General features: G+C 51.6%; 2 protein-coding genes across 3 annotated transcripts; both read left to right on the forward strand.

Moving 5' to 3' along the window:
• Positions 1-18: 18 nt before the first annotated feature.
• LOC119291318 (pentatricopeptide repeat-containing protein At2g16880-like) lies at positions 19-3,345 on the forward strand. Its single transcript, XM_037570059.1, has 2 exons — positions 19-2,009; positions 3,081-3,345. The coding sequence occupies exon 1, from the start codon at positions 213-215 to the stop codon at positions 1,893-1,895; it is 1,683 nt and encodes a 560-aa protein (XP_037425956.1). The 5' UTR covers positions 19-212; the 3' UTR covers positions 1,896-2,009; positions 3,081-3,345.
• Positions 3,346-3,895: 550 nt separating this feature from the next.
• LOC119291319 (endo-1,4-beta-xylanase 5-like) lies at positions 3,896-8,109 on the forward strand. Of its 2 annotated transcripts, XM_037570060.1 has the most exons (5): positions 3,896-4,927; positions 5,059-5,128; positions 5,307-5,353; positions 6,241-6,633; positions 6,738-8,109. In XM_037570060.1, exons 2-5 carry the CDS (start codon positions 5,080-5,082, stop codon positions 7,959-7,961), a joined length of 1,713 nt encoding a protein of 570 aa, XP_037425957.1. In that variant the 5' UTR covers positions 3,896-4,927; positions 5,059-5,079; the 3' UTR covers positions 7,962-8,109. The 2 variants fall into 2 exon arrangements, with proteins under 2 accessions (XP_037425957.1, XP_037425958.1); XM_037570061.1 differs by lacking the exon at positions 3,896-4,927 and having other exon boundaries at positions 4,988-5,128.
• The last annotated feature ends 1,467 nt before the right edge of the window (positions 8,110-9,576 follow it).

A 9,576-nucleotide genomic window follows, 5' to 3' on the forward strand; every position in this document is an offset into this window, starting at 1 on the left:
GCCGCATCCGCGTCCGCCCCTCCCTCCAGGCCGCCAACGCCGTCCTCTCCGCGCTCGCGCGTAGCCCCTCCACCTCCCCGCAGGCCTCCCTCGACGCCTTCCGCTCTCTCATCGCGCTCCGCCTCCACCCCAACCACTACACCTTCAACCTCCTCGTGCACACCCACTGCTCCAAGGGCACCCTCGCCGACGCCCTCGCCACGCTCTCCACCATGCAGGGGTTCGGCCTCTCCCCCGACGCCGTCACCTACAACACGCTCCTCCACGCGCACTGCCGGAAGGGCATGCTCGGTGAGGCGAGGACGCTGCTGGCGAGAATGAAGAAAGAGGGGATCACGCCCACACGGCCGACGTACAATACCCTTGTGTCGGCTTACGCAAAGCTGGGGTGGATTAAGCAGGCGACCAAGGTCTTGGAGGCCATGACAGCCAACGGGCTGGAGCCTGACTTGTGGACGTACAATGTGCTTATCGCTGGGCTGTGCCAGGCAGAGAAGGTGGATGAGGCGTTTAGGCTGAAGGATGAGATGGAGCTGCTTGGCACTTTGCTGCCTGATGTAGTGACCTACAATACACTCGCTGATGCGTGCTTTAAGTGGAGGTGTTCGTCTGATGCACTGAGGCTGCTCGAGGAAATGCGTGAGAAGGGAGTGAAGCCGACTTTGGTCACACATAACATTGTTATCAAGGGGCTCTGCAAGGATGGGGAATTGGAGGAGGCGTTGTTGTGTTTGAAGAAGATGGCAGATGAAGGTTTAGCACCAGATGTGATCACGTATAATACGTTGATTGATGTATACTGCAAGGCTGGCAATGTCGCCAAAGCATTTGCACTAATGGATGAGATGGTTGGTAGGGGACTCAAATTGGACACCTTCACACTTAATACCGTGCTATATAATCTATGCAAGGAGAAGCGTTATGAAGAGGCTCAAGGGCTGCTACAATCTCCATCCCAAAGGGGTTTTGTGCCCGATGAAGTCAGCTATGGCACAGTGATGGCAGCCTACTTCAATGAGTATAATCTGGAGCCTGCTCTGCGTCTGTGGGATGAGATGATTCAGAGGAAGTTGACACCAACTATTTCGACTTACAACACATTGATCAAGGGGCTTGGCAGAATGGGGAGGTTGAAAGAGGCGATTGATAAGTTGAATGAGCTCATGGAGAAGGGGTTGGTACCAGATGACACCACGTACAATATCGTCATCCATGCCTACTGCAAGGAAGGGGACTTGGAGAATGCCTTCCAGTTCCACAACAAGATGGTGGAAAATTCCTTTAAGCCAGATGTTGTTACTTGCAACACTTTGATGAATGGACTGTGTCTGCAGGGGAAGCTTGACAAAGCAATGAAGCTCTTTGACTCATGGGTAGAGAAAGGGAAGAAGGTTGATGTTATCACATATAACACCCTAATACATACTATGTGCAAAAATGGGGATGTTGAAGCTGCTTTGCATTTTCTCGCTGATATGGAAGTCAGAGGATTGCAGCCTGACGCGTTTACTTACAATGTTGTGTTATCTGCACTATCTGAGGCAGGGAGACCAGAAGAAGCACATAGTATGCTGCATAAGTTATCTGAGAGTGGAAAATTGTCTCAAAGCTTTTCTTCTCCCCTCTTGAAGCCTTCTTCTGTAGATGAAACAGAGTCAGGGAAGGATCACGAGGGTAATACTGAGGAAGAAACTGGTGGAAATCCACAAGATAGTGCTCTGGAGGCCTACACGAAACGCGTAAATGAGCTATGCACCGGTGGGCAATTCAAAGAAGCTAAGGCCATTTTGGATGAGATGATGCAAAAGGGAATGTCTGTTGACAGTTCAACGTATATAACTTTGATGGAAGGGCTTATCAAGAGGCAGAAAAGGCAAACACATGCAGCTGGGTAGTACATACTATTGATCTTTGCTGCTCTTTTATGTGGCATCAGCCGGAGTTTAGTCATAAATCTGGTAAATTTGAGTGCTTGATATCTTGGAGGAGTTTGATGGACATAAAAGTAGGTACGTGATCTGCTTCTTTCTAAAAAATTCACCACTAGAATCTTTGTTTGTTTTTCAGTTGCAATACCAAGTAAATCCATTTTACAGTAAAATCTACTAAATGTGAAAAGTGTGCTATTGCAGTTTAAGTACATATTTTCTAAATTTTTGCGCCTGATGAATTGACTGCTAGGTTCTCAGCCAGTGCGCTATGCAGCGCTTGCTGGCCACCTGCACTGTAGTTTTCTTTTTTGCGGGTTTCCTTTTCTTTACCAGCCAGAAATTGGAGGGCCACCCCCTCTTTTTTCCAAAAAAAGAAACATGTTTTCTAAAACCCGTCCAAAGGAAACAGCTTATACAGAAAAGCTTTATGTTATCTGCAAGTGCAAGCTCCGGACCATAATTGTTGTATGCTGAACATCATGTTTGGTTGCCAACATACTTACCTGGTACTTTGCCAACTTTTGCATGTTCGGCCATATTGTCCGACTGCCCGCCATTTGTCTCAATGCTGTCAAGCTCTTAAGCAAAGGGGTAATTGTAGCTAGAAAAGGTCTTACCTAGTTTAGATCCTTGGCGTAATGTTGTGCTACCACACTAATATTGGCCGTCATGTGGCAAGTCCAGTAACCTACTCCCTCCGTCCGAAAAAACTTGTCATCAAAATGGACAAAAAGGAGTGTATCTAGAACTAAAATACATCTAAATACATCTCCTTTTATTCATTTTGATGACAAGTATTTCCGGACGGAGGGAGTGGTTAATAGTTAATCGCCTGCCCTGTAGACTGAAGGTCAGTAACTCGGTTTACTCCTGTTACTTTTTCTTCACGCAGCAAATTCTAGTCTGCATTCAGTGATGTTGGATCTTTGCTTAGAAGAAATTTGATCATCATTCTGAGTTGTTAATATGCGAGAATTCCCCTCTGGAAAAGCCCAAGGGCGAACAAGATGGCTGAAGTGCTCAAATTTAATGAGTGCATCACACTCCAGTTTTCAACCTGTCATGATCACACCTTAATAAGAATGAATGAATGAATTGTCTGTTCCATAGAAAGATGGCTTAACCACTCCTTTTCTGTTCCTCGTGAAGAAAGAAGCCAAGCATAGGAGATAGCACACTGCTGTCTCTTGCCCCCGCCGGCTTCGTTGGTCACGCACGGCCCATGCAGTGGACTACAGGAAGATTGATACACAGACCTCTCGTCAGCTCGTTGTAATTTTTCGTTGGCTGTGCGTGTTTGACGGCCGTTCCACGGCTAAGTTTACTGCCACATGGTCAGTATTTTAATTCGCCTGTTAGGTGCGGGGTATATATACAAGACTTCAGAAATGAATGCAGAGACTGCTTTTGTTTCTGTGTTCCGTGACTGGGTGACTGGTATTTCTGCATTCTTCTTGTCAATGCGAGTAGTGGCCACTACTAATGCTGTGATGTGACTTGGAATTTGGAAGCTTCAATCAACTTCTTATGGCCTATGGCTTGAGACGGTCGGTATTTTATATCGGGGAGCGGCTTGAGGTGCGCTTTGTCGTCTTTGCTCATCTTGGGCCTGTTCATAAGAAAAAACAAGTGCTGATTTGATTCGCACTTTGGAAAGAAGCGTTTAGGTTCATTTGATACCTAGAACGGAAGATGAGAACTTGAGGTGAGGTGCTTCCTTACTTACCCGCTCTTGACCGACTACGGAGGGAAGAGATTCCAGGCGAAGAATGTTGGCATATTGTTGAAACCAAGTGGCTAATTATAAGATATATAAGCGTTCTAGGGAAATAAAATATTGACTTTTGCTCCCATTTTGAAGGGATACCACGCTAGGTATATGTGTCTATCCAAGTCACTGATGTGTAAAACTCCTTTGCCCTCGACGGAACGGAACGGTAACGATGGGCGGCGGCAGCAAGGACATTCATTTCTTGATCGGTGGTGCCTCGTACTACATTCACATGTGGATTTTGGCCTGTTGTGCGCGCACTTTTCTGCTATACGGTGTGCCCAGCCCAGTGCACAGCATTCTGATGATACAACCGCATCACGAGCCGGCCCTAGCAGGTCGGGACGGACATTAGTAGCAGCCGTGCATAGGTTAAAACCGACCCCACGGATTCACATGACGATCGATCGACTTGGACTTCCGCCCGCATAGGCATAGGAGGCAGGCGTCGTATGCACGGCCACTGACCGCGTGTCTGGGCCGGGCGCGCCAGCATCGAATCGCCTCTTCTGAGGAATTCCCTGTCGCCGCCACATGTAACGCCAGTCACTGTAAAAGTTTCTTGTTCCGGCTCCACGTGAACCCCTCGACCCCGTAGACGACGCTAGCCGGTTCACATGCGGCTCACAGGCGTCAATGCACGGCACAGCACACACGCCCGATCCATGCCATTGCCATCGTTTCGTGAACCGCCCCAATCAGTCAGTTCATCAATAGCAGCAGCAGCCCGTGCTGAATGCTCTGAAATCTGAATGCCACTACCAGGCCACACACAGAGAGAGTTCGCATTCGTAGGCACCGGCTAAGCTAAAAAGAAAAACTAGAGTGGAGAAAGGCCAAGTGTCTTGCGCGGGCGGGCGACGGATCGGCATCGAGCACTCCTCCGATCCGGCCGCGCTTGCTTGGCAAGCTCGATCTCCTCCCGTGCGGGTGCGGCCTACCTAGGTGAGGTGAGCGCGGCCAGCAAGCAAAGCGGGCGCGCGCGCGCGACGGATATCATAATCTTTTGGCCCCGTCGCCGTCGCGGGGGGTGTTGCCCGCCCTCGCACTGGGTCGCCTATAAATTCGGGCGGGAGGCCACGCAAAGATCGTTGGCGGATGTTTAGCTCCCGGCGGAACAGAGCAAGGCAGCGCGAGTGTGAGCGTGGACTGGACCATCGTCTGCCTCTTCTGCTTCTTCCTCTACCTACTGCCGCTCTTGAGCAAGTGCCTTGGTCTCTCGAATGTGGGTAATCCATCTGTATATATCTACTACTGCCTGGGCTCTGTTTTCATGGGGATTGCCATTGCCCTGCATTCCTCTTTCTCTCTGCTCTGCTTCCTCATTACCATTGCCTTGGTTGGTGCTTACTGCAGAGCACGAACTGCTGACCGGCGATGGAGAAGCTGGTGTTCTTGCTCTTATGGGCTGCTGCTCTCATGGAAGGTATGCAATGCGCATGATTCAATCTGCTATACTTTGCTAGTTAGTAGCCACCACCATGTAGAGTATGATGTATCCTTAAACCAATGAACCAACTATCAATTGGATAGTTGCATTCCATGAGAAATCGTTGCGGTTTGTAAGTTGTAACGCAGCTGTCTAACCATTTGTTTTCATTCAGGTTCCATGGTGAAGTCTCTCCCTTACGATTCTTCCGCAAGCGTCGAGGCAAGTCCATTTATTCTCTCCTAGGAGTATTACTCATGCCATTACGTCTGCAGTAGCATAGTTAACCCGTGTACAAGGGCAGATAATTTCCTAAGCTCGGGACTGGGTTAGCAGAGGAGATTACCATGCATGGGCCACACCATTATTCCTCACGCAACGGGGTTAATTTGCCACGCAAGTTAAAACGGACCAGTGGGTTTCCCGCGCAAGTTAAAATGGAATGTCCTTAATTCTCTCTTACCTGTAGTACCTTAATGTGCTTCTCAGTGCCATGCACGATAGCGGCCGTCCTAGCGCAGTGCGCGGACGTGTTAGAGAAGCTAGCTACACCTCAAAACAAAAACCCGTAAATCATGCACGTATAGTCTGAAACTGGTCTGGACTATGGAAGTATAAATTCTCTTTGGGTCTACAGTACTTCTCTATGTTTTTGTCTGTCTTTATGCTGTTCCAGCCGTAGTGATGATATATTATACAATAATAATACTATAATAGATACAGACAAAGTTAGCGGAAAGTATCTGAGATTAGTGGTTAGTGTTTTAGTATTATCTGCTGATCCAGCTGATTAGGCAAAGCAAAGCATATGCATATTCCAAGACGAAAGCAACATGGACGCCAAGTAAGATGAAACTTGTGTACGGCGGTCATGCCACAACTGGCCGATAGAATAACCAGGAAACGCGGACGGTAAAAGCCGGGTGCCAGGATCAATTTCCGGGTCTTTCTACCCGGTCTAAACCAGGAAATCTGTTTCGCGTCGACGTCTAGACATGCGCCTTTTTTTAGAGATTGTGCACTGGTCTCAAACCAGCTAAAAATATACTATGCACAAATTGTACTATTGTTCTTACGTCGGTCGTCTAACTTGTGTGAGGTGGATGCAGTGCTTGGTTGAGCCGATGGAGCCGCACTACGGCGGCGGGGTCATCGTCAACCCGGACTTCAACGCCGGCCTCCGGGGCTGGTCGGCCTTCGGGTACGGCACCGTCGCCGAGGGCGCGTCGGTGGCCACGGGGAACCGGTACGCCGTGGCGGGCAACCGGACGCGGCCGTACCACAGCGTCAGCCAGAAGGTGTACCTGCAGAACGACACGCACTACACACTGTCAGCGTGGTTGCAGGTGAGCCATGGTGTCGCCGCCGACGTGTGGGCGGTTGTCAAGACCGCCGATGACTTTGTTCACGTCGGCGGCGCCGTGGCCAAGCCCGGGTGCTGGTCCATGCTCAAGGGCGGGTTCACCACCGCCAACGCCGGACGCGCCGAGATCTACTTCGAGGTAGTAATAATAGACTTTATCACTTGCGAGTAGTTCATGAAAAGACGAACACATTATCAAGTTAAACTGATCATTGGAACAACGTACATACGTGCCACATACAGAGCAACGCGACGGTGGATATATGGGTGGACAGCGTGTCGCTGAAGCCGTTCAGCAAGGAGGAGTGGGCGGCGCACCGGACGGAGTCGACCCGCGCCGTGCGGAGGAAGATGGTGAGGCTCCAGGCCAAGGACTCCGGCGGGAACCCGCTGCAGGGCGCGGAGGTGTCGGTGGAGAACGTCCGCAGCAGCTTCCCTCTGGGCGCCGCCATGAGCCGCGAGATCCTGACCAACCCGGGGTACCAGCAGTGGTTCACGTCCCGGTTCACGGTGACCACCTTCGAGAACGAGATGAAGTGGTACAGCACGGAGCCGGCGCCGGGGCGGGAGGACTACACGGTGCCGGACGCGATGCTGGCGCTGGCGAAGCAGCACGGCATCGGGGTGCGCGGGCACAACGTGTTCTGGGACGACCCCAAGCAGCAGCCGCGGTGGGTGCAGTCGCTGCCGTACCCGGACCTCCTGGCGGCGGCGTCGCGGCGGATCCGGTCCTTCGTGTCGCGGTATGCCGGGCAGGTGATCGCGTGGGACGTGGTGAACGAGAACCTGCACTACTCCTTCTTCGAGCGGCAGTTCGGGTGGGACGCGTCCACGGCCTTCTACGCGGCGGCGCGGCTGCTGGACTCCGGGTCGGCGCTCATGTTCATGAACGACTACAACACGCTGGAGCAGCCCGGGGACATGGCGGCGGCGCCGGGGAGGTACGTGGACCGGCTACGGCAGATCATCGCGTCCTACCCGGAGAACGGCGCCGGCATGGCCATCGGGCTGGAGGGGCACTTCACCACCCCCAACATCCCCTACATGCGCGCCGCGCTCGACTCGCTGTCCCAGATCGGGCTCCCCGTGTGGCTGACGGAGGTGGACGTGGCCGGCGGGCCGATGCAGGCGCAGCACCTGGAGGAGGTGCTGCGGGAGGCGTACGCGCACCCGGCGGTGCAGGGGGTCATCCTCTGGTCCGCGTGGCGGCCGCAGGGGTGCTACGTCATGTGCCTCACGGACAACAACTTCAAGAACCTGCCGCAGGGGGACGTGGTGGACCGGCTGCTCGCCGAGTGGAGGACGGCGGCGCAGACCGGCACCACCGACGAGCAGGGCTACTTCCAGGCGGAGGTCGCGCACGGCGACTACAAGGTCACCGTCAGCCACCCGTCGCTCAACACCTCCGTCTCGCAGAGCGTCACGGTCGACCTCGGCTCCGGGAACCACTTCTTCATCCAGGCCTAGAATCAAAACTTGCTTTGCTAGGGGTGATGTAGGAATGTTCCAGGGCATCAGAGTAGTAACTGTCCAGAAATCACGGTAGAACACACTAGCTTAGCCATTCATGTACACAAAGTTTACACCGTATAAAAAAGGAGGCCGTACTACTTTACACGATTCCCGGATGAAAATGTTCCGTGCTTCGGCTTATCGGGCTAGCTTTGGCTTCAGGTCAAGATTAGCTGCGGCGGCCGGCGGCCGGCGGCGTCGACTTGTTGGCCTCTTCTTCTCACACCAAGTTCCTTTCTGGCTAATCCAATTACATGATGTCAACCCATGATCACGGCTTCTAATGAATGACGCGCACACATATGTCAAAATTCAACTTTGTTCATCAGTGTAACCAAGTAAATGTTTATATAACTTTAAAAGAAGTTTCCCAATAGTATGATTTCAAAGTCACATAACTTATAATTCGTAGTCAAAGAAGTTTCCCGTTGCTTCCACAAGGACCTTGCCACTCCGATGACTAACGACTCGAACCCTCTTCTATCCTTCCCCTGGAAACCTGTTCTCGTTCGGAGCCACCACGTGACCCAAGTATCATCACTGCCTGGTGCTTGGGTGTTTAGCTGCAATATGTCAAAGCAAGTGTGCCACACCTCCCTTGCATACACACACTGCACCAGGATATGCTCAACATTGTCGTCCTCCTGCAAGCAAGTATAGCACGCCGAGGCCTTGTCTTGAAGGTCGTGACGTGCGCGTCTATCAGAGGTTCACAGTCTGTGTTGCCCGGCCAACCAAGCGAAGATTTTGCATTTTAGTGGTGCCCAGATACGCCAAATTGCGTTAGCCATTGGACACCAAATCCCGCCTTGACATAGTTGAGTGTAAGTGGACTTCGCCGTGTATTCTACGGACTTTTCATGTGGCCAAGTGAATTTATCCTCCGTTTGCTCGTCCCTATGCAAAGTGGAGATAGCGTGCCTAAGGTGCACATTTTGTAATAAGGCGCCATGGAAGTTTGTGGCTGCACATCCTGTACCCATCTCTATTCTATCAATGCCTGGGCGACTGTCCTTGCATTCTTTGTTTTGGTGTCCACTCCTCGAGCCAAAAGGGGCGTAATGTCGTGTACGGAGAATCCATGGATCCATCTATCTCTCCAGAAGAGGACATTGTCTCCCTTACCAACTGTTATGTTCACCATGCTGTTGAAGACCAACCTCGCGTCCTCATCTACCAAAAGCTGAAGGCCCTGCCATGGTCTCTGAGCGTCCGTGCGTCCCAATCATTCCCAGCGCACTCTCGGAGCAAGGGCTTGTAGCCCCAAATTCTTCACTCCTAGGCCTCTGAAACTCATTGGTTTGCAAATGGAATTCCATGCCACTAGGCATTGGCCGCCATGAGTGCGATCTTTTCCTACCCAAAAGAATGCTCGCATCTGGCTATCCATGTCCCCTAGTACCCATAACGCGGCTTCATGACTAGTAGGTGATGCACCGGCCTTGCAACAATGACCGATCTTACCAAGACGAGCCGACCAGAGCGCTGCATCAGCTCTCTCTGCCTTGCTGGAATAAAGTGCCTTACTTGATCAAGTAGGGGCTGCCATTGAGCCTTAGTCAGCTTCTTG

This window comes from Triticum dicoccoides, chromosome 4B (genome assembly GCF_002162155.2).
Source record: "Triticum dicoccoides isolate Atlit2015 ecotype Zavitan chromosome 4B, WEW_v2.0, whole genome shotgun sequence".
Taxonomy (NCBI): domain Eukaryota; kingdom Viridiplantae; phylum Streptophyta; class Magnoliopsida; order Poales; family Poaceae; genus Triticum; species Triticum dicoccoides.

Coding starts and splice junctions, on each gene's coding strand:
- LOC119291318 (XM_037570059.1), top strand. CDS start 213: ATGCAGGGGTTCGGCCTCTCCCCCGACGCCGTCACCTACAACACGCTC.
- LOC119291319 (XM_037570060.1), top strand. CDS start 5,080: ATGGAGAAGCTGGTGTTCTTGCTCTTATGGGCTGCTGCTCTCATGGAA. Junction 5,129..5,306: donor GGCTGCTGCTCTCATGGAAG/GTATGCAATGCG, acceptor GTTTTCATTCAG/GTTCCATGGTGAAGTCTCTC. Junction 5,354..6,240: donor ATTCTTCCGCAAGCGTCGAG/GCAAGTCCATTT, acceptor AGGTGGATGCAG/TGCTTGGTTGAGCCGATGGA.